Source organism: Pelobates fuscus, chromosome 6 (genome assembly GCF_036172605.1).
Source record: "Pelobates fuscus isolate aPelFus1 chromosome 6, aPelFus1.pri, whole genome shotgun sequence".
Classification (NCBI taxonomy): Eukaryota; Metazoa; Chordata; class Amphibia; order Anura; family Pelobatidae; genus Pelobates; species Pelobates fuscus.
This window is the reverse complement of record NC_086322.1, coordinates 284092579-284118368: the sequence shown is the minus strand read 5'-3', so window position 1 is coordinate 284118368 and position 25790 is coordinate 284092579. Positions and strand designations below refer to the sequence as shown.

The 25790-nt window shown below is 42.5% G+C and overlaps 1 protein-coding gene across 1 annotated transcript in view; it reads left to right on the top strand.

Annotated features, from left to right (window-relative positions):
- The first annotated feature begins 13784 nt into the window (after nucleotides 1-13784).
- The window catches only part of LOC134615002 (myosin light chain kinase, smooth muscle-like), an 81427-nt gene continuing 69421 nt past the window's right edge, over nucleotides 13785-25790 (top strand). The window contains exons 1-2 of the mRNA XM_063459328.1: nucleotides 13785-13949; nucleotides 21175-21297. Coding sequence (XP_063315398.1) covers nucleotides 13835-13949; nucleotides 21175-21297 — 238 coding nt within the window. The 5' untranslated portion in view covers nucleotides 13785-13834. The remainder of the gene's footprint in view (nucleotides 13950-21174; nucleotides 21298-25790) is intronic.

Sequence of the window (25790 nt, the reverse complement as noted above, 5' to 3'; positions counted from 1 at the left end):
ACTCGATTTCCTTCAATGCAGGCTGATATAGTCAGTGACACTGTCAGTCCATTACTGCCTATCAAAATGAGTGGAACGCGTCTTCATGTAAAACCAGTATATAGTGGCAGGGATGTACCTAGGTTATACGGCACTCGGAACTGTAATGTATTTTGCCCCCCATGAACTGTAGGATTTTTTTTGTGTGTCTTATTAAGCATCTCCCAACTTACTTGGACATACACGCGCACACACACACACACACACAGAATATACACATTTACATTCACACACATACATTGATATACAAACCCACAGAATAATATGCAAACATGTAGATAGACAGACAGACAGACAGACAGATAGATAGATAGATAGACAGACAGACAGAAAAATAGCAGAGAATAAATACAATAAATGCAAGAATAAATGCAAAAATAAAATATTTAAGTTTATTGCACTAACAATAATATTAAGAACTGACAACAGCTAACAACAATTGAGTGGTTGTGGTCCTTCTCTACCAATATATCTTGTCCAAATCACACGTATATTGTCTCACATGTGACATAAACTGATTCATTGGTGGTTGCTTTTGCTTGCCGTTGATAAGTAATTCTTGTACAAATTCCATCTTTAGCAGTAAATATTCAACGTTCATTGCCTCTGATTTAATCCTGTCTCACTCAGTAAATTTTTCCTCAGATTCCACAGGTACCTGTTTCATATCACCCACATGCTTCTTCATATTTTCAATGCCGTGCATCGTTCATCTTCTATGAACTTTTATGATTTATACTTTCAGGGGATTATATATATATATATATATGCAGGTCAGTATTTTGGATATCTGGCATTATCTCTGTATTCTTAGTCATTTCTGATATTTGGTTTTCCAGCATAGACTAACAGAAAACTGTGTGAATTTCACTGCTATTTACTTGGCCAACAGGTAATTGGAAGAGCAGGCCTTACAAACACCGGCCATGTCATTAGGCTGTGCACCCAGGGATTTCGTCCTATTTTTAAAAGGCAACGATTTATTAAATGTGAAAGAACACAGGATAGTTTTATAAAGAAAATTAAACGATTAAACACAGTTTTAAATGGACACCTTTCCTTATGAAGGAATATCAAGTCTCAGTATTTTGAAAGGTAAGATTAATTGTACAAATCCGCACCTCTTTATCCTGTAAAACATTACCTCCATCATAGCTGTCTGTCAATCATTGTTATAAGAGGAGACATGAATCAATGTTTATATTACTTCTGTTTATTTGCAACCTTTGGCTTTGCCTTATCTCAACTGCATTATGATATAATTTGCTAAATCTTTAATACAATCTTTAGAAGAAGGGGAAAAAATAATCTCGCGAAAAAAGACCAAGACAATTTCTTTTTTTTATTCTAATTTATTATACTAACAACTGACAACTACCAAACATGTCTTACTATACATTTTGTCCAAAACACTTATATGTTTTCTAAGATTTGTCATGACCTGCTCCATGGTAGGTTGGTTTAGTGGATGTTGTTGATTATTAACTTTTGGTAGACATTCTATCTTTAATGGTAAATATTCAACACCTATTGTCTCTGCCTTTTTCGTTTCCCATTCGGTACGTTTTTCCTCAGATTCCTCAAGTATATTTTCCATCTCACGCAGATCTTATTGCCATATTGCCAATATCTCCATATCTCCATATTGCCAATAATGTTTAGCATTTTTCTTCTTTGTACTTTCATCACCAAATCGTCCAGAGGAATTTTATATATTTGCATGCCAACATTTGGCATATCACCCTTTATAATATCCATAATCATTCCTGCTAATGAGTCTGGTCAGTACCGATTAACAGCAATCCGTATGAATAAATGGTAAAGGGTTCTTATATAGGTTACTGCTGGTGACATCATAAAGCTGAGTGATGTTGTCATCTATTTATTTATTTGTTGTTTTTTTTCCAGAGTGTTTCTGATTGGTGTAAAGTACAACCAATAGCAGTGTGCAGAGATAACAGATAAATGCAAGGCTAGCCCACTGGTTTTCCCAAGGGTGTTTCTGATTGGTAGAAAGCACAGCCTATAGTAGTGTGCAGAGCTAACAGTTAATTGTAAGGGGCAGGGCTGCCATCACAAATTGTGGGGCCCCTAACACAGCTCAAGGTCTGGGCCCCCGTGTGCCCGCCTCCAAATCCCGCCCACAGGAATACACACACACACACACAGACACAAAAGGACACAGACACAGAAACACACACACATACTAACAGACACACACACATATAGACACAGATACACACACACACACACACCGACGTACATACATACTGACAAACAGACATACATACAAACTAACATACAGATATACAAACAGACATACATACATACTGATATACAGACATACACACACACACACACACACAGATAGATATATACATACACAGATACATACAGACATACTGACATACACACTCAGACATACTGACACACACACAGACATACATGCATACTGACAGATATATACAGACATACACACAGAGACATACTGACACACACACACACAGACATACTGACACACACACAGACATACTGACACACACACACACAGACATACTGACACACACACACAGACATACTGACACACACACACAGACAGACATACTGACACATACACACAGACAGGCATACTGACACACTCAGACTGACTGACAGGCACACACAGACTGACTGACAGGCACACACTGACTGACTGACAGGCACACACTGACTGACTGACAGGCACACACAGACTGACTGACAGGCACACACAGACTGACTGACTGACAGGCACACACAGACTGACTGACTGACAGGCACACACAGACTGACTGACTGACAGGCACACACAGACTGACTGACTGACAGGCACACACAGACAGACTGACTGGCACACACAGACAGACTGACTGACAGGCACACACAGACTGACTGACAGGCACACACAGACTGACTGACTGACAGGCACACACAGACAGACTGACTGACAGGCACACACAGACTGACTGACAGGCACACACAGACTGACTGACTGACAGGCACACACAGACTGACTGACTGACAGGCACACACAGACAGACTGACAGGCACACACAGACTGACTGACTGACAGGCACACACAGACTGACTGACAGGCACACACAGACAGACTGACTGACAGGCACACACACACAGACTGACTGACAGGCACTGACTGACACACTGTCATACATACACACACACACAAAACTCATTTATCAGCCACCCTCCTCTTACCTTTAAGTTGCAGGAGGGTGGCTGGGGATAATGGGAGTGAGCGGATGCCTCTCCTCTGCTCTCCCTCCGGTCTCCTCCCGCGCGCAGTAAGCTGGGAGGAAGAGACCGGCCGTCACTTCCTCCCAGCAGCCCTTGCGGTGTAGCCGCAATTTTTTTTTTTAAAGGGGCCCGGTCGCGCAATTACCCGGCCGCAGCGCTGACCGGGCCCCTGAAGATATAGGGCCCATCGGGTTGTCACCCCCTGATGGCGGCCCTGGTAAGGGGAGCCAATGAGAACCAAGCTGAGTGACATCATCGATATTTAAAAAAAAATATTTTTGCAAAAATAGGCATTAACTGTGATTTACCGGTGGAACCCCGGCCATAAACGCCACCAATAAATGCCAAATATACAAGAGGGAAAATGGGCAGAAAATAAAAAAAAACCAGAACCGACAGAGGCCCCACAAGCAGAGATATCGGGGATCTGCTGCGGAGCTCCCAACAGGGCGCATGGGCCAAGATGGCGCTGGGCAACGAACTGTCTTCCTACTCCTCGGAGGAAGCACTTACTGAACCGGGAGAGGAAGCCTCATTTACCCTACCAAAAGAACGCAACCCCAAACCATCGACCACTGGGGACCTGGTCATGGCGGTGCTGCTCCAAAGTATGCTGGCTGACCTACGAAAGAACATAGCAGCCGATATGGCCTACTACAAAACGGCCCTGGATGGTGCCACGACCAAGCTCACCCAGCTTGAAGCCTCCTCCACCACCCACGAAGCCAGGCTCACCGCAGTGGAACAAAAAGAGGCCGGCCTGCGGAGATAACAACTTGCCACCACAGAGAGAATGGATGCTCTGGAGGATCAGAGATGGAGATATAATCTCAAAGTGAGGGGGGTTCCGGAATCTGTGGCCCTCACAGACTTACCCCACTTTATCCGTTACCTCTTTGCGGTCCTGCTACCACCGAAACAGGTGAAAGATATCCGATTGGATGGGATGTTCAGACTGCCAAAACCGGCGAAAGCTCCAACGCTGGCAACCGCCGACCTAATCCTCCGTTTCCAGTCCCTTCAAGACAAGACCTCGCTGATAACTGTTCTCTGAGGGAAGACCCCACTAAGCTTTGAAGGCGCCACTATAAAGATATTTCCAGACATCACGAAGGGTACACTCTCCTGGCGAACTGTTGCAAGCCTTCCGCAATGCGGACATTTCCTACAAATGGGGGAACCCCTGAGTGCTCCTTTTCACCTACGGCGGATCCACATAGAAAGACCAGAGCTCACAAGAACTGGAGGCATACCTGCGTACCCTACACCTCCTGGAGAACCCTGCACCGGTGAAGGCAGGCCTGTCAAGGCTAGATCCCGTAGATATCTCGGAGTTCACCCTCCGTGCGTTCAGGATTCCCGGGCCTGACAGATCACTGGCAGAAGCAGCCGTGCCGTGAAGCGAGTAGCCAGACCAGATGGGAACTCCTCACTTAATTGTCATGGACACACCGAAACTTCTTAATAATGGACGTTTGCCTAACCACCAAGTATCTGTTATACTTTGTTCTTGTTTCTCCTTCCATTTAACCCTTTATAGTTAATCTATTGGTTATACACAACTACACACTTGCTGACTCCGCTCATACCTGAACAGTCTTGTACACTTCCCTGTCTCCCCCCCCCCCCCCCCCCCCCCAGCCCTCTCTGGCACCATTCTCTCTGGCACCATTACCCTGAATGTAGCAAAGCTGACACCACATAGTCGCCGGGTGGAGGGGTGACTCCCTTGACAGGCACTGTACCACTACACATGATAGCTAAACTCTGCTTGAGTGCCCACATAGGGAGCCCACACTATGTTGTCACACTTGTACCTATTGTTTTAACACTACTTTAAAAAAAAAAAAAAAAACTTGTGCAATTTTGGTCAGCGTTACGAAACTACACCATCATGCCTAAAATAATACTGCCTGTTAACCTTGATATGATACCATGTGAATGTTCGATCCTAATTGCACTACAAAATAAAGAATTAAAAAAATAAAATAAAAAACGTTTGCAGGGCATTTCTGCTGAAAAACCCCAAACTAAAGAAATTAAAAAAACTAAACACAGTTTCAAACTGAACAACTTTGCTTAGTGAGGGGATGTCAGGTCTCGGTATTTGGAAAAATAACATTAACTGTATAAACATTTATTTATCCTGCAAAGCGTACCTCCATCTTAGCAACCTCCATCCGAGCTTATTTATAAGCTTTGTGTGTTAGCATAGGGAGGAGAGGAGAAATGAAACAATCATTTTTCTAATACTTCTGTTTATTTGTAATGTTTGCGCTGGCATTGCCTTGTCTGAACTGGTTTATGATTTAATTTTCTAAATCTTTAATATCAATTTAAAAGAAAAAAAAAATCTCATAAAAAAAAGGTTAATGCAAATTATGGGCGATTTTCAATATTTTATGCAATGGTATTGTTACAGCAGGCCCACTTCTTGGCAGTCCACCACCTATTAACCCCTTCCTGTTATCAGTTTTCCTCCTAGAATAATGTGTTTCCCCTCTGTTGTATTGCTGTGTCTAACAATTCTGTTTTTTTCCCCAGAATTTGTCCTTAACTCTCCCTACAAAGAGCGCCCATCCCTATGTACTTTCCATCTGCCTGGACAATGTCTTATTGTAGTCATTACACTCCCACCTTTTGCTGCTAGCGTTATCACGGCAACTTAAGTAAACACTATAACACTTGTTGCTCCCGCTCCTGGTGACCGTAATGCACCAAACTTCTACCAAGCTGGCAACACAACGAGAAGTATCAAAACGACACCTTGATGACTTGAGTTATTACAGAAAATTGACGGGTGGTCATAAGACAAAATTACATTATAGGGGATGCTGGGAGTGCCAATCAGAAAGCACAATATACTCACAATAATCTATCAAACTGTGCGATCACTAGAGGACGACTGAGGGATGTATGTTATGTGTTTATGGTTTGAACAAATATGTGTATTAATATCATAAGTTTTCCCAATAAAGCTTTTTTTCCTTCCCACGCCTCAAGTCTCTGACTGACGGCTGTGGGGTCTTGAAAGAAATGCAATGCTATTCTTGAGTAACTCTATAGCAATTTCTAATACTACTATTCGGGTAGTGCTGTTTGTAGTTTTAGCTCCTGATGGTTCTACAGATGGGCAAGAGACGAACAGTGTAACGGTCTTTGTCTGGATCCCAAGCCAGGGACCCACTACCCTGGGGTTACCATTACAGGTATAAATTCCAGAAAACTGAAGGTTCCCCTTTATCAAATATAAACTGCTGACACAAAATATTATTATTATTTTATTATTTATATAGTGCCAGCAAATTCCATAGCGCTGTACAATGGGTGGGATGACAGACACGTAATTGTAGCCAGACAAGTGGATGCACAGGAACAGAGGGGTTGAGGGCCCTGCTCAATGAGCTTACATGCTAGAAGGAATGGGGTATAGTGACACAAAGGGTATAAGAAGGGATAATTAAATAGGTTGCTAGAAATGTATTCACTGAGAACTTAGTAGGTTATTTTTGCAGTTGCAGTAGAGGAGATATGGGGGGGGGGGATGAAAACAGTTTCATTGATACGCTTTCCTGAAGAAGTGTGTTTTCAAAGATCTTTTGATGGAGTGGAGACTGGGTGAAAGTCTAACGGAGAAGGGACGGGAGTTCCACAGAAAAGGTGCAGCCCTGGAGAAGTCTTGAAAGCGAGCATCAGATGTGGGAGTACGGACAGAGCGCAGGGGCCTCGATGGGAGATACTTGTGTATTAGGGAGAACAGGTAGGTTGGATCAGCATAATGTAGGGACTTGTAAGCAAGCACCAGAATCTTAAATTGTTCCCTAGATCTAACTAGAAGCCAATGTAGGGACCTACAGAGGGGGAGGCATGGGAGGTGCGGGCGGACAGGAAAATGAGCCTCGCCACTGCATTAATTATAGATTGCCGTGGTGCAATATGGGAACACGTAAGACCACTGAGATGGGGATTGCAGTAGTCAAGGCGAGAGAGAACAACAGCATGGACCAGCACCTCAGATGCGTCTGGTGTTAAATAGGGGCAGATGCGAGTTATGTTTTTGAGATGAAAGCGGAAGGATTTGGTGATCAACTAGACATGAGGAAGGAGATGTCGGAGTCAAAGAGAACACCTAGGCAGCGAGCCTGTGAGGTAGAGGTAACGGTGGCGCCGTTGACTAGGAGGGAGAAAGACACATGAGTAGTAACTCTTGAGGGAGGAAAGACCAGAAGTTCTGTTTTGGACAGGTTTAGTTTAAGGAAGTGAGCAGCCATCCGCGATGTCAAGATGGGCAGAGAGAGATCAGGAGAGGACAGGTAGATTTGTGTGTCATCTGCATATTAATGATAATGGAAGCAAAAAGAGCTGATAAGTTTACCAAGGGAGCCAGTATAGATAGAGAACAGTAGGGAACCAAGGACAGAACCTTGGGGAACGCCAACAGAGAGGGGTTAGGGAGAAGAGGTAGAGCCAAAGAAAAACAAAAACACTGAAAAAACGCTGGGAGATGTAGGAGGAGCACCACGAGAGAGGAGTATCCCGTAGACCGAGATTACGGAGAATGAGAAGAAGCTGTTGATGATCAACCATGTCAAAGGCAGCAGAACGATTAAGGAGAATTAGCATAGAGTGATGGCAGCGATTAAATCGTTGGATACTTTGGTCACATCTGTTCCAACAGAGTGACGAGCACGTAAGCCAGACTGAAACGGGTCAAGCAGAGAGTTTGATTCGAGGAAGTCTGTCAATCTCGCATACACAATATAATTATTTTATACTCAATGCAAGAAGGGTTACATAAAACATTTTTTTATATTTGTGATCTTTAAACAGATAACTCAGAACTACAGCAGTTATTAAAGTTTAAAATATGACCTCATCTTCATTAAAGAATGAAGAGAGACGCCTCCAGAGAGACGCCTCTCACTGACTTAAATTCCTCAACGCACTCATTGTAACTAACCGAGGAAGCCAATTCTCATTCAATTTACAAAATCATGGGTAGTGAGTCAAGGCTCTAGTTTTTACATGTGATTGTTTTGAAAAAAAGTTATTTCCCACGAGAAGCTTCTAACAGGTAAGACTGCAAATCACTGAGCAGATTTCTAATAGATCTGGAATATTGAAGACCAATCCAATTCCTTAAACCAATCAAACCACTCTTTGCTGGTGTTTGTGGTGCTACCTTTTGAAAAAGGACTTCATGACACCATCGCAATCCAATTTCACCTTCCAACTCATCCAAGGACAATTTAAATGTTTTACTAATGGTTTACATATCATCCTTTCAAATGTATCAAACCAATGTTTTCCCATTACAGTAACAAGTCGACAGGTCTTCTGATCAAATTGCTGGTCAAAATCTGCAATCAGTGAGTCTATAACTGAGCAGTATGAACTTGTTCTTTCTTTCTTCCTCCTCAATTGTATGAAATTAATGTTGGGACCCAAATGCATCATCAATGCGAGAGGATGTTTTTCTCTTCTTATTGTGTGGGTATCAATATAGCAATCTTCCCACAGATTTGTGCCCTATCAGTATATATTGATTGAAAGCATTCAAGGAAATGTAATTCTCATTGCAGCCATAGAGTTACACAAGCACATTATAAGTGCTTAAAATAGCCTCACGACAGGACATGCGCCTGTAGACAGGTGCCTACTTTATAGGCTCTATAGTCTGTCTATAGCCGGAAGAGTCTTACTGACTTCAACCACCATCTGTAGAAAAGGGTTCATGGGTAAGACCACATACTTTTATTTTTGCATCAGCAAGAAAGGTTGTTTTGGTAATATTACCTACAGTTTGTAAAATGATGGCATAGTTGTGTTTTGCATTTGCCACTGCATTTGCTTTGCACAACCATATTGTGGTTGACAGTGACGTTAAAGTCTTCTCCATCACTCCATCATATAGGACCTGGGAAAATGGATGAAAAATAGGGATGAGCTATCCAGGAGGGAATGACTCATCTCCTCAAGGAATAAAGAAAGAACAGGCACCAGCTAGGATGTAAGAGGCCATCCTCTGAGGAGAGTGCAGGAGGGCAACGGCCACCCAATAAATAATAATGCTCTATTTACAGGTACTATAATTGCAAGAAGATGGTAAAAAAGAAGATATCTCTGCAGCACCATCATGCGCATTCCACTGAGAGAGGGGTCCCACTCAAGGTACACTTATATTAGTGAGAGGCCTATCTGCGAGATGATTTCCATCCAATGGCTGTCATGGCTCTAAGTCAATAAGTAGCTCCCTATTAACAAAAAACAGTTTGAGAAAATATTTAAAGGGACACTCCAGGCAGCCCTTTTTACTCACCTTGTTCCAGCGCCGGGAGTCTCGTGAAGCTGCGCCCCATAGCAGGGAGCAATTAGACGCTTCCATTTGCTTCCATTTGCTCCCTTGTGCTCCCTTGTGGTAATGCGCGGCTTCGCCGCACATGCGCACATACTTCATAGGGCGGCATTCATGCCGCCCTATGAAGTCCTGTGCTCACTACCGTGCATGCGCGCGGCTGCGAGCTGACTGACAGCTCAGCTTGCAATCTTTGCCCGCCTCCTCTCCTCTGCTGACAGGCAGGAGAGAGAAGGCGCGCACACAGTGCCTTCTCTCTCCTGCACACGTCAGACGTATTTTAATACGTCTGACGTGTACATGGCCTTTTTAGGGCCATACATGATAGGAAGTCCCTCTGGTGGCCGTCTGAGTGATGGCCACTGGAGGTATTCCTATCAATCAATGTAAACACTGTATTTTCTCTGAAAACACTGCATTTTCTCTGAAAATACAGTGTTTACTTTAGATTGCCTGCAGGGAGCTATAGATCTCACCTTAACAACCTCATGCAGCTGTAGTTGTTCAGGTGACTATAGTGTCCCTTTAAGTTTCTTAAACCAATGGAGTTTTTATGGTGTCAGCAGGACCCTGGTGCCAGCTTACCTCAATGGATTAACCATTAATGAAAGGTTTAAGCCCAAAGTGTTCAATCCGGCACCAGTTAGCGCTGCCCATCTCCTTTTCCTTCTGTCCATTTCTTGAGTCAAGAAAACTCGTACAGGGGCTCCGCTGATTGGTCAATTAGTAGCTCCCCATTCACAAAATGGACTGAGAAAAAAATGGAGATGTGCAGAGGTAACTGGCACCGGATTCAACATTTTGGGAAACTTGTTTGTTAAAAAGTTTGCTATAAAAAAAATGTATTGCCTCTCTCCCCCTAATAAGGGGCAGGGACTGGGGAATGCTAAGCATGACATTAGGGTGGCATGGCTGATGAATAAGCTTTGTGATCTCCCCTTCAGTCAAGCTCCTTCTTTGGGCAGTGCTCCGGTAGTGACTGACATGCATAATTTCAGGGAGTCATCTGTGCCACATGCAGTAACAATCGCTTCAAGTGCCTCTTTATAAATCTCTGGTAAGACCACACCTTGAATATGCTGTGCAATTTTGGGCGCCTGTTCTAAAGAAAGGTATCATGGCACTAGAAAAAGTCCAGAGACGAGCTACAAAATTGATAAAAGGAATGGGGCACTTTAGTTATGAAGAAAGGTTAAAAAATTTCATCTGTTTAGTTTGGAAAAACGGCGCCTGAGAGGGGATATGATAACTTTATACAAATATATTCGGGGCCAGTACAAACCATTATCTGGAAATCTATTCATAAACAGGACATAGGACACGAGGTCCATATACATAGGACATAGGACACGAGGTCCATATACATAGGACACGAGGTCACACATTTAGGCTGGAAGAAAGGAGATTTCATCTAAGGCAAAGAAAAGGTTTTTTTTACAGTAAGAGCAATAAGGATATGGAATTCTCTGCCTGAAGAGGTGGTTTTGTCAGAGTCACTACAGAGGTTTAACCCCTTAAGGACCAAACTTCTGGAATAAAAGGGAATCATGACATGTCACACATGTCATGTGTCCTTAAGGGGTTAAACTGCAATTGGATAAATACTTACAAAAACATAACATACAGGGATATAATTTCTAATTAGTGGGGTAATAGCTGCTTGATCCAAGGAGAGATCTAACTACTATTTTGGGCTCAAGGAATTTTTTTCCTAGTTTGTGGCAAAATTGGAAGCAATTCAGATTAGGTTTTTTGCCTTCTTTTGGATCAACAACAAAAACATATGTGAGGAAGGCTGAACTTGATGGATGCAAGTCTCTTTTCAGCTATGTAACTAATTAAGTGATTCACTTGAACTTGCCAGGATGCCAGCAGTCTTTTCAGATCCTACATTCTGAGCACCTCCTCAGTTCCTCAGCCCAACATCTCATGTCTAACAAGAAATAATGTCTAAGCTCCATTACATGTGAGTCCCAAGTCCATTACATGTGAGTCCCAACACAGATTGTAACAATACTGATCCATGGGGGGAGAGGTAAGAAAGATGGATGCATTACATGAGATCTAAATGAATTAAAATACAATAAACTAAATAAAAGGTCGGCCCACCTATGGCTACATTAGGGCGTGCCATAACTAATATGTTATCTCAAAGTCTAGCAGTCTTTGCTCTAATGGATTTGAAACCAACAAAGGTCAAATTTAAAGAAATTTCTAATTTTATGCCAAACTGTATTCTTTTCAGTTCTGCTTTAAATTTCTGACAATTAAAACTATAATAATTAATCCTGTCGAAGGGGTATTTTTTAATACGAGTTTCCTTTAAAATGTGAAATTTCTTTATTAGTGCTTCACAATTCACTATTTATTGAATACACTCCTGATAAGTTACTGGTAGAGAATAGGCAAGACAAATGCTATGCCTCATGGAAGAAGGGGAATAATTATGTTTACTTCACAAAACATCAGTTAATATTTGATTCTGATGTAGACTGTTATAAATAAATAAATTTCACTTTATATTGTTTCACCTTTGCTTGTATTTGCACATAGGGGTTTATCAACTAAATATTTTTATATGTATACACATTCCTTCACACTTTTTTAACATCAATCACAAAAATGAGCTAATTTCATTGGACAGGGAATAGTCAAACCGGATTGGGCGAGCAAAAGGAATTAGCTTATTGGTCAAGATTCCTGTCATCATTCACGTAATTTTCCCTCCCTCTTTCGTTTTGCTACTTTTCAGAAATCCGAATCACTTCGGCGCTTCGGCACTTCGGACATTTGTAAGCATCAGAATGTCCGAACGGCATGAAATTCGTATGAATGTACATTTGGAGCGAAACAAATTGCACATGTCTATTATATATTAGTTTTTATTCAATACATTACCTCCTATAGACTGTAAACTCGTTTGAGCAGGGTGCTCTTCAACCTATCATTCCTGTATGTTTTCTTGTAATTGTAATATTTATAGTTAAATTCCCTCCCCCTTCTAATATTGTAAAGCGATACGGAATCTGTTGGCGGCATATAAATGGCAATGACAATAATAATGCCAGTATTTTAAGGCATAGGGCACCTTATTTGCACCTTTTGGGCGGCCCTGAAATAGAGGGTGCTTTATTGGGTCTTTGCGCCACATAAGGTTGCTGCTAACAATTTATTTGTTATGAACACATGCTTGATAGATTGCATATTAAGTTAATTCATTATTTGTAAGGTTAATTAATTACGTAGGGACCTCTACGGAAAAGATATAGAAAATTTAGGTTTATAAGACACTCTCAGGGTTATCCACTAAAATGAGAATTCAAAGTGAATGTCGAATTTAAAGGGGATCTCCAGTGCCAGGAAAACGATCTGTTTTCCTGGCACTGGAGGATCCCTCTCCCTCCCACCCACCAATCCCCAGTCACTTACCTGAGGCAGCGGCGATGTCCCTCGTCGCTGTCTCCTCCTCCGCGCCGCTCCTCCCAGGAGACTGATCCCGCCCACCGGCAATGCCGCGCATGCGCATTAGCGCTCCCCATAGGAAAGCATTGAAAAGGATTTTCAATGCTTTCCTATGGGGAAATGAGCGACGCTGGAGGTCCTCACACAGTTCCCTGTCTAATAGACAGCCACTAGAGGTGGAGTTAACCCTGCAAGGTAATTATTGCAGTTTATAAAAAAACTGCAATAATTACAGTTGCAGGGTTAGGAGTAGTGGGAGATGGCACCCAGACCACTCCAATGAGCAGAAGTGGTCTGGGTGCCTGGAGTGTCCCTTTAAGGACAAAATAGACTAACTGGAAAAATTCTCAAAATCAGCTACGCTTCCAGTTTACCTTTTCTGCCCTTAAATTTGAAATTCACTTTTGAATTTTCACCTTAGTGAATAACCCTGTCTGTGTGACCCAATACTTTCAAAACATGTATAATGGCAAGGCAGCTGGCCTCAGGGAACACAGCAATTGACTGAGTCTGCTGAAGTTTAACCCTTTAACATCCCTTCCTAGTAATTAGCTCAAAAAGCTGTGTAACGATAACAAGCTCCTGTGGGTATAGGATGCAGACAACTGGTGTGTAAACTCCCCAGTGAGATTTAGCAAGACACTAAGTAACACCCTCCCTCCCCCTTTTGTTACTGCTTGTATTCAGAAACCAGAGACCCATGCAATGAGCTTCACGTCAACTCTCAAAGTCCATGTGGGGAAGCCTCTACAGAGGGAACCAGGAGGGGAGAAATCCTGGGGTATTATTGAGAATGGGTGTGAGAAGACTCATCACAGTGGTAGGTACCCAGGGGCAATATTTACTAAGGGAAAGTTTAGCATGTTTACCGTTTGCAGGTAGTGAAAATAAATGGCTATTTTCAGATAAGAGACTCCCAAAGACCATTAAACTGTTTATGGCTTATTCATTTAATGAGATGGACTGACTATTGACTTTTGAAATAGGTTTATGTGATAAACATCAGTAGTTGTTGTTTTTTTTTTGTTAACAGGAAGATTACATTGAGAGTTCTTCTTTTTGTGTTATAATATATCTTTTTAAACTCAATGGCACAAAGTGTGTTTTTTATTTTAAGCTTCATTAACCATGCCAGGATTTGAACCTGCAAACCAGAGGTTTCTTCCTTGTGTGCTAATGAACCGAGACAAGTACATCTGATTATGAAGATGCCTTAATACCAGTAGGATTGTTATTAAAGTAGTCATGGTCACCTGTACTTAGTTACAGAGGGCTTTTAAAATTGCACTTTTGTCTCCCCTATCTGTAACTATGTATGAATATCATCTCTCTAACTCACAAGAAGATGCTGATAGACTCTGTGTGTGTATATATATATATATATATATATATATATATATACAAAATTTTGTGTTTTTTGTTTGTTTGTTTGTTTTTTTTGTAATGTGTGAATTGCCAGGAAGTCACAGTGAATTTTACAATTTCAGGCTGAAATAGCCAAACTGGAATCCTATCTGACTTGCAGAATTATTCCAGCTATTTCCCACATTGCTCATTGCGCATGGTGTGTTTTTCAAATAAAATTTAATATGCAGTTAACTGCGTGCTTTTCTGTTAGCATGGCAAAACAATAACAAAAGGATATCGCTTGTTAAAGAAATGCTGATTCTAAAATCGACTAGCGTACATTCTGTTACACACACCCAAGGTTAATTACGAACATGTGATTGTCAGGAATGCAATGTCAAATGAGATTTCAATGAAAACTGAATTTCGCAAATAGCGGATTAGGGGGGGGGGGGAAGGAGAATTCCCCAACACAGGTTTTGCCTAAATATTACAGTTCGATTACAATTTGATATTTCACGTATAAACCCTAAAGTGAAATTTAAATTTTAGTAAAATAGCCTAATTAGAAAAATTCTTCACGTTCGCTATTTATTTAATTTCGCAATATTAGCCTAGCATATGACATAGACTGACCATTCCCGATATGTCACATTTAACAAATTATTCACTAAAACCCATACTGTAACTAACTGAAATCCAAACTGTAAAATGCCGTCTAAAACGGTTAATTTAGAAATATTCTCCAACTTAGTCACAGTTTGTCTGTCTTTGTTGAATTTTGCAATCCAGAGTTCAGTTAAGAGATTAATGAATAACCTTAAAATTTATTTTTGTCCCCAATAGAAAGATTTACAAAGAGTCACAGATGAAACCCATTAGACCCTAGCTGCTAAAATGGGAGTTATTTACTAAGTGAGGCTTATTTTCTCACACATTCCATTTAAGTTTTGCCAAAACTCCCAGGCATTCGTGGACACGTCATTCGGTGTAAAGATGGGCAGCCCCCCAAAAGTGTTGCCCCGTAGTAATTAGATTTGAGATGTTACAGGAAGCAAATCCATTAAGGAGAGCCCTGGGCTCTGTTCTGTGAAAGGGGGAGGCCGAGTGTCGTATGTGTGGTGTCTGAGTATGTGTTTGTTGGGAGGGTGAGTGTTGGCTGAGTATGAGAGTGTTGTGTGTGGAGGTGAGTCTGAAAGGGTTATTCGCTAAGGTGAGAATTTGAGTGAATCTACAAATGTCAAAATAGCCAGATTAGAAAATGTATTATTCTCCAAGTTTATTCTAATTGTAGTTTGGTGGTTTTGATCTTAAATTTGAAATTCACTTGTATTCCCTGCAATTTTCATTCGAAGTAACATCACTAATGTCAGGAATACAAATGTATTCCTGACATTAAATTGTTTAACTATTTAGATGACCGTCCCGGCAGCCCCCACTCACTTTTCATGGGAAAAGTGAACATACTCACATTTTTCTCACTCTGCGCCAGTCTTGTTACCACTGGTCCCATTCATAGCTGACATCATCAATCTTGATGATCTCAGCCAATCCAATGCTTTCACATAAAAAAAAAAGAGCGGCACTGGGAAGCTATTGTACATATGCGGCAATCCGCTGCGCTGTGCCAAATGGCATTTCCTATGGAGGAGGCGCTGATCGCCAGTGCTGCACAGTATGCTAGGAAGCAACTCTAGTGCCTTTTGTTTACCAGTGTATATTCGTACTTTTAATACGTGTGACTTCATTCAGGGTTTATTCAAGTAATCATAAGTTAACATTTCTATTAAACTATGTAAAAACATCCAGTCTGTTACATGCTGCCATATGCACCACTTTTTTTTGAGAGGCATTTAACAAAAAAAAAAAAATCAGAATTCTGTATCCAGTGATGAGTGATTGTTAGAGGACCCCAGGGTTATTGGGAATGCATTATGGGGGAGGGATTAGAAGAATTCCCACTGGTTTATGGAGAATTTACCTTTATTGACACTTTTCTTGTTAACATATCAGTTTGTCTTTGTTTACATGGAAGTGCAGTTAGAATTTTACAGTAGGAGAAGGAAACTCTAAAACTTTTGTGGGTCTTCCAAATTGTTTTAGAATTGCCAAACGTTTGAGATAATAGCCAAACTTAATTCAGAGAACACTATAAAAAAAACATGGATGGCGTTGGGCATTGTCCACTCCAAGTGCCGTAATCATGGGGTAAAGAAGGGTGGGCAAATAACGTGAACCGCATCACTGGTGCCAACCAAAGGGAGTGGAAACGGAGCAGGCCCGTCCGACCAAGTGCCATTCACACAGGTCACCCCCATGTAGGGCAGACCATAGCAGAGAGTGCTGTTACGTTCTCTGCATGATCGTAATGTGAGAGCATGTAGTGCTTCCTGGGGATAGCTCTCTGGGAAAGCACCAGGGAGAAAACCTGGGATGGTAGGAGTGGACCCTGAAATCAGGACTGTCCTGCCAAAATATCCAAGCACTCCTACATCGGCTGAAAGGTCAATTTGCTCATTGTCAGCATCTCACTCGCATCTGGGACTTTGACTTTTTGTTGTTCACAGAATGGTGCTAAAGAATCCCCTTAATAAAAGTTTCATTGGGGGGAAAAACAAACATTGGCACAAAGGGGAAGAAATGTCTCTATAGTTATTTTATTTTTGTTAGTTTCCATGTTATGTTTGACTTTTATGTATCTGTGGTTAGTCTGTAATATCTGTGTCTTGCAGTTTTGCCTTACATTTCATAAACTAACTCTGGGGCCTCCTTAGAAGTAATAGGGGCCATCATGGTGTGTTTTCATATAAAAGCTGTGATACCTCAAAAGTCATTGTCCTCTCCATTACTTCCTGCAAATGATATGCCATTCGTATACTTGTAAGTGCAGAGTATAGAGATCCAGCTCAGAATTCCAGGCGTGTGGCTGGTTAGTCCTGGTTTGGGGTCCTGGGGAGAGGAGTGCCCTCATGTCCTAGTTATTCCTGGATACTTATCACCTCCCCAACATCCTCTCCAAATATCACCTTTATTGGTGGTTGGAGGACCGTGCGACTCCTGATCAAAGATTCACCAGATCATGGCACAGTTCCGATCCAGTAGTTCAGTAGCGATTTTGGGTATCTCCCGGTCAGGCACTTGGTGCGAGAATGGATTCAGGCGATCCCAAGAGTTCATTCAGCTCCAGCTGGAGGGCAGGAAAAAAATCAGGGGCCGTCCATCCCCACAGTGAGAATAACCATCTGGGTAATTTAAAGGCTTCAGGGCAGGGTCCATAGTTTGTGAGCAGTAGGCTGCCTCAAAGTTCCATGTTTCACTACGAGTCCCAGAAATTAAGGTATCTGTAACAGTCCCTCCCCCGCTCCTCCCGCATGCAGTCGACTAACTGGGTACCAGTCATCTGTGCTGAGTTAGTCGGGAAGTGGTTTGTTTTTATGTTACCAGTCAGTAGCACATAGCACCCCTTGACCGCTATACTCAAATATTGCAGTTCCTCCTGCAGCAGACAAGGGTGTCACAGTGTCCGCAGCATACCTCCCGAGCGAGTGGCTATCCTCAAGGTCTCCAGGAGCCACACAACACTGTCGAAAAGGGGCATTATCTTATTATTTATTTTATTATTTTATTTATAAAATATTTTACCAGGAAAGATACATTTCTCTCGTTTTCAAGTATGTCCTGGGTCCACAAATCATTGCATTGTTAGTTAGTGTACAATAAAATACAAAATATACAACATTTAACATAGAACAGGTAGGAAATATATAATCAACCATGACAGGTACATTCTGTTTTGAGGTATGTAGAGAGGGATCTCTTAAAGGACTTTAAGCTTAGGGAAGATTTTAATTTGTGCGGGAGGTCGTTCCACAAATGCAGTGCTCTGTAGGAGGAGGAGGATCGGGCTGCTTTCTTTTTATATTGAGGTAGACTAAGTAAAGTGTTGGTACTGGATCGGAGGTTGTAGGAAGTGGGAACAGCTGGGGAAAGCATTGCGTTCAGGTAGGGTGGGAGTTTTCCAGAAAAGCTCTTAAACACAAGGCTGGAAAGATGAAGGGTGCGTCTGGATTCCAGCGACAGCCAGTTTAGTTCTTTTAGCATGTCACAATGGTGGGTCCTGTAATTACATTGTAGCACAAATCGGCAGAACGAGTTATACAATGTGTTGAGTTTATTAATGTGGGATTGCGATGCAGATGCATATACTACATCCCCATAATCAATGATTGGCATCAGCATTTGCTGTACAATCTTTTCCTTTACTGAAGGGCTTAGGCAGGATTTGTTTCTGTACAGGGCACCTAGTTTTGGATAAAGTTTAGATGCAAGGTTTTCTATGTGCAGGCCAAAAGATAGATTGGGGTCTAACATCATACCCAAGTATTTGAAAGAGTGGACTGCGGTCAGTGTGCCATTTGAAATTGTTTTGATGGATAGGTGAGAATTGTGTAATTTGTGTAATTTAGGTACTGTTCCAAAGATCATTGTGACAGTTTTGTCAGTGTTCAGGAACAGTTTGTTTTTTGCGATCCACTTTTCTACCTCTGTAAACTGGTCTTGGAGCACAGACTCAAGCTGCGGTAGATCAGAACTGCTCGCATAGATTACTGTGTCATCTGCGTACATGTGTACATTTGAGGATTTGCAGACATTAGGCAGATCATTTATAAATAATGAAAATAGTAGGGGGCCGAGAATGGAACCTTGGGGAACACCACACGTGACTGGGAGAGGGAGGGAGTCGCTGTCAGAAATTGACACATATTGTGAGCGTTCCGATACATACGATCGAAACCAGTTTAGCGAATGATCACCAATACCTGAGTTTTTGAGTTTGTGCAGTAGAATGTCGTGGTCTACTGTGTCAAAGGCCTTAGCAAAATCAAGGAAAATAGCTCCAGTTAGGTCTCCTTGTTCCATGCCAGTTTGGATGTCGCTCTAAGCCAGTCCCTCTGCTGGTCTGGAGAGAGGTTGACTACAGTCTTTCTCTGGAGTTCTTTTTGCTGCTAGGGAGGTATACCACTTCCATTCTCTCCCTGGATTCTAATTGGCCACTGGGAGAAGAGGCTGACAACTTGTTCACAGCTGCTGGGTAGGGATGCCGTCTGCATCCTCTCCCAGAGTCTGCCTCTGCCTTTCGGGAAAGGGGTTGACGACTCCTTTCCTTGGCTCTGGCACTGCCACTAGGGAAAGATGCCACCTACAATCTTTGCCTGAATCCCAATTGCCTGCTGGGGAGAGGGGCCGACTGCTGTCTCTCTCTGTAGCGCCTTCTGCCACGAGGGAGGGATGCCGTCTGCATTCTGTCCTTGACTCTGCTGCTGAGGCATCTACCTCCACTCCCAGGAACTCCTTCTGCCACTAGGGAGAGAACTTGGCTCTCCACTGCTTCACTTTCAAACCACTGCTGGGGAGACAAGTTTGCTACATTTTCTCCATTGGAGCTACTCTGCTGATGGGGAGAGATGCAGCCCTCATTCTCTCCCTGGCTCTTCCACTGAGGAGAGAGGCCGACTACATTCTCTCCCTAGTGCTCTCTGCACGCCACCTTCATCCTTTATTCCTCAACCAGACCTCTGGGATACCAGCAACTCTTCCCTCTGTCTAGTTCATATGTCCAAGAACCGGGCACCCTCTCAACTCCCATAGCTTTCATCCAGTGCCACGGCTTACCCAGGTACCCGGGCCCACTGTGGACAACGCCCTTGATTGGAAAGAGGTATTCATACCAAGCTCTGTATTATAAGGCCTCGCCACCTTCTCTAGCTCCCCTCCAAAGAGCGCCCTGGTAGGTGGTACTGGGACCGGAAGCGCTCTGTTTGAAGCTTCAGCGTGTAGCGGTGGAGCTGCGATCCGCTCCAGCGTTCCATGGTGAAAGTGGCATTTGCCGGTTGAATACCGGGAGCTCCTGCAGCTATAAAAAAAAAAAAGGGGGGATTTCTCGGTGGCTCTCTGATTTTACTCTAGGATCTGTAGTACCTTCCCTCTAAATACCCCTTTCTTGTCAGGTCGGGAAGTGGGGCAAAACAGTGAGCCAAAGTGACTGGTACTACGAGGTGAAGTGGCAGAGTTATAGTTCCAGGTGGCTTGCAGCCAAGTGCCGCTGGAGACCTTTCGGTACTTTGAGTGCGAATACCTGCCAGGCAACAGGAGCGTTCTGGAGAAGGGATGGTACAGAACAAGGGATAGTGAACAGTTCTCTTGGGGAAGCCGTGTCGATTAGGGCCAGAACAGGGTCTCCGGACCTGGCCCATAATTGGTAGGCAGGAGGCCAGTCTCCAGGAGCTTGTGACAAGGAAGCAAACAACCTCCTCTCCTTGAAGCTCATTCTGCTGCTGCAGAGGAAGGTCAGCTACCTCCCCTCTCTATAAAATTATCTGTTGCTGAGGAGCTAACTGGGTGGCCAGGGTCCCCATGTCATTTTAAACACATCTTTTTTCTTTCAGCATTCTTGAGGGTCAGAGATGAGATTTAGGTGCTGAGTACTCTCTTTCCCATTATCACGCAAAGCTGTTATGTTGAGTGGCCCTTTAATAAAGCCATCAATAAAACTCAAAAGAACACACTGTTGAGCTCCACTTGGCTTCCAAATGTCAGTGTTTTCGTCAGGCCAATGTCTTTGTAACAACTCCATACCAGATTCTAATTTGATGGTTGGTATCACTATAGCAATATTTGTATTTTTATTGCATTTACAGTTAAAACCTCTAACAAGGTGGAAGAGAATTTGACAGTCAATAATGAATCTCCAAAGGTCGAAGGCATCTACGGATGTCCGATGAAGAATGGAGGTGGCTGTATAATTGATGCAGAGGAGGAAGGTAAGGGGGTTGATTTCTGGAATCTGGGGAATATAGGTTTTATTGATCTAGAGGTCAAATTTAAGATGACATATTGTACCAATTTGTTCATTGATGGGTATCACACTATGAAAAGATTCCACTAATGGGGGTGCACATGGCATTTATAAAACTGGCTTTGGTTTTCATCATAATTTAAATGTTTAGATAAAAAGATTTAGAATAATATGTTCCTTTGCAACAAACTCAACGTTGGTAGTACAAACCCATATTTCTAACAGAGTTTATGCCTATTGTGTTGTTGTTTTTTATATTGGGTCCCTCTTTATGACCAAAAAAAAAAAAAAAAAATCAAATCTCCTTTCTCCCACAGTGCTGGTTTTGCCATAGACACCACTCCTCCGTTGGCTATATTAAATTGTAGTGGTTCTGGTGTACCCCTTTTTAATCATGTATATTTGTGGGAATCATCAGCTATCATAAGACAGTGACCCTCAGAAGCTGAAGGCTTATGATTTGAATAGTGTGCTCTTTATGTGAACATGTCTGACTGGTATTGTAACTTATTCTATGTGTACGTTGAGTATTGCACTAGCCATTGTAACTTGTTAATTATATGATTCTGCAAAGATGCATAATATGCCCTCGGAGCATTAACCGTCTTTTGCACTATTACCTTGGACCATTCTCCAACACACATGTGATGCTCTTTGTTGAACAGCAAGGAAAGTGAAGGTTTTAAACATGTAGCTAGTATATCTACGTTGCAAAGTTTTTTAAAAACCCATTCCATAGATCTCTTCGTACAATCCACTCACTCCGAAACGAAAACCTAAAAACTCTGTCAATGCCAGAGAGACGGAAGTTCCTAAGCAGGGATGTTCATTATCTCTCCTGAGCTATGCCCTGTAAGGCAGGGCTTAGCTCATTGGCTGATGGCAAATGCTGATGGTTATCAGCCAATGGGTTAAAACCTGCATTGCAGTTTTTAGCACAAGAGAGCTTATGGTAGTTCCTCCTTAAGAAGATCCGGCATTACCGGGCATACAGTGCGGCGGACTCCAGATAAGAAGTCAAATAGTTCAAAAATGTTTTGACTACTTACAATGGTAAGGCTCCTGGGCACTTCTGGCCCCAACAAGCTGTAGTGGTTATGGTGATACCGGAGAAACTGACGGAAGCCAAGCACAGAGAGATGGACACAGGTTTCTTCAGGAAGGAAGAGATTCTTTATTGGATCACCGATCGGGACTCAGAGGGACTAATGTCACCAAAATACAGCAAATTCTGAGCCCCGGACAATAGTGCAGGCTCCTTATATAGGCACATAACTCCTCCCATATTAAGCTCCACCCGCACATTCTCTTAACCAATCAACACAAATAAGAATTAACTTCCTGTTTGACCGCATGGCTTGTCCAGCACAATGGAGGAGGGGGAATACTACATCCTGTATTCTTGCACATGCTCCGTACACTACTGATCGTATCTTGCCTCGTGCAACCAACTGATCGATACGTCAGCATATGCACGTACACATGCCACGTGGTAATCTCGGCCTACTAAATTTATTTTTACCGAGATTCCACCACATTCCCCCCTTTGATGCCTCTTGATATTTTACAATTACTTGAGGCATCACTTAACCTTGGTTTGCATACACCGCAAGTTACCATGAACCAGACCAGACTTATCTTATGATGTGAATCTTCAACATTCATCTTCCTGCATTGGTTCTCCCTGATCTAGAGCCTTATATTTATATATTGCCATTATCTGTGCAGCAGCCTTCCTCTCTGCTATATTTTCTATCAGACTTTGCACAGATCTAACTACTAAGGGTATAAGACACGGTAGGAGTAGACACAACATTAAAATCAGTAGGACTCCACCTACCACTGCCTTAAGCCCTCCAAACCACTCATACCAGCTACCAAACCAACTACTTGGATTGTACCCTTTCCATACCTGAGTAGGCACATGCGCTAGTTTAACCATATGGCTAGTAAGCTCAGCTATTGCTTGCCCTTCGTCATCTATTTGAAGACAACAATTGCTCAGGTTAAACTTCCCACATACACCTCCCTCTACTGCCAAAAGGTAATCCAAGGCTAATCTATTCTGGTAGACTGCTGTCCTCATCCTGGTATTATGCTTTGCTAGAAGATTGAGCGCTTGTGATGTTTCGTTAGTAATAATCTCAACCACCGCCTGTAATCTTATAATGCGGTTGAGCATATAAATAGGGGTTCTATAACCAAAGGTACCATCTTCTGCCCACGTGGCTGGCCCATAATAATCTATAATACGCTGGGGAGGCCATTCATTATCTTCCCAGGCGCCTATCTCTATGGGTCCCCTTTTCTTCCTATGATTCACATCATACACTTTAACACCTAAAGTCTCACCTGTTTCAATAGGTAACAAGAAGAAGGATGGTTTGAGCATACCCAACACACATGCCCCTTCCCAGTCCTGTGGCAACTCCGAATAGGCTTTCTTACCACAGATCCAGTACAAATTTGCTGGGGCTCTCCAGGTAGATGTGATGGATAGATCAAACCACACATCCTTTAAATTGGCGTATCTAGCAAACGGGTTAGATGGTTCTGAGACATTTGAAGCCGACCACCAAGTTGTATTTTTAGTATCATCATCATAAGCTTTTTGCCCTAGACAAGTTAATTCTCCTACAGAAGTATTATACATTATTCCTTTCCTTGCTATGCAAACATAACCTATGATGGAGGTCTTTAATCTCCACTCAGATTTACCTCTAACACTCATATGATAATCGGCTTGTGTAGATATTAGTTGGTCAACTGCCTCAGAACCGGACATTACCTCCTTTGCTTCCCAAGGCCATTGGTCTCCCATGTTAGTACCTCCACACACATAGCAGTTGGTAACATTAAGACTACCGGCAATACTTTCGGCTAAATCTATGAACAGGTTTTTAGCGTTATGGGGGATCTTATTATCTATACTCATCTCTTCGTAAAAGGAATGATATACTTGATGAGTTTGGGAGGATACCGTATCAGTCTCTATCCCTATAAATAATACTGTCCCAGGATCTAAACCCGTCCCGTATATTTAAAACCCAAATAAATTTCCATACTTGTCTAAGAACTTGTCGGGGTTATTTATAAGTATATGGACTGGGTTGCATTCCATAGACTTACAATATGGGCTAGTCGGCAACTTAGTCACTATCATGTCCTTATCTACCGTCTGTCCCCAAGTTGCCCACCCCACACAAGACCAATATGGGCAAAAGTTATACTCTCTATTTGGGCATCTAGGACTCACATATTTATTTTTATTACTGGGACAAATATATTTATCATTAGACCCATACGTCCTCTCCCATCTAAGATCCCCACATACATTCCACGGCTTTCTACCACTTGATATCGCCTTACATGCATCAAATAGCAGAACACCCGAAGAATGTACGGATTCTAACACAGTCTTATTAATTAGGGTCCCCTGAGGATCTCCATTCCTGAGAGTCAACCAAATTGTACGAGGTTGATACTCCGGACTGAAGCACTTAGGTTCTCCTACTCCTAAATGGCACACACTATAGTCTATATTTAGGTATCTACATCTCGATACATCTCCTTTACACTCGTATTGTGAATGCCAAATTAGGGTTTGGGAAATATGGTTACCTGTTCTCGTAGTCTTAATGCATACCTCACAGCTAGGAGTGTCGGTACCTCTACCTTCCTGAATATAAAAACACATATAAATAAACACTATCAAAAGCACATCTTTCGCCGTCATCCTCAGTCTTCGTCCGTGCGAAGGCACCTTAGCTTCCAGGATGTAAGGGCTGCAGGGAATGGAGTTCTGCTCGTCTTCACAGGTGTCCCTTCGAGACTTTCCTGGCTTATATACTATGTGCTGGTAAGCGGACAGGCTTTATTATGGCCGTCTAAAACACTCACTTCACCAAATCCCTGTAACAATAAAATTTGTAATCCACACGATTCCTCGTTACTCCGACTGAGTAGTGCGTCTTAACCGGATCTTGCAGGGATTCTCTGGATCTGCTGTAACTTGCCAAGAATCGACTGCTGCTGGTTTAACCCTGGAGTGATGTATCCACGGAGTCACTTCGGCTACTTTTATCGCTGTAGGGGTAGACAAAAGAACAACATAAGGACCTCTCCACTTGGGCCCTAACGGTACATTATTCCACTCTTTAATCCACACTTGATCTCCTGGATGATAACTATGAACAGGGGGATAAATATTCACAGGTAATCTATCTTGTACCCATTTCTGTACCTCCTCCATAGTCTTACCCAACTCTACAACCTGCTGCCGGGTAATTCCTTCTCCCAACTGACTCAAATCCCCCCTTAAGTTACCAATTACGGGAGGTGGTCGCCCATACATGATTTCAAAAGGAGAGAGGCCCATCCTTCTGGTAGGGGTACTGCGGATTCGCAATAGAGCTATGGGTAAGAGAACGTTCCACTTAAGTTGGGTTTCCTGACACA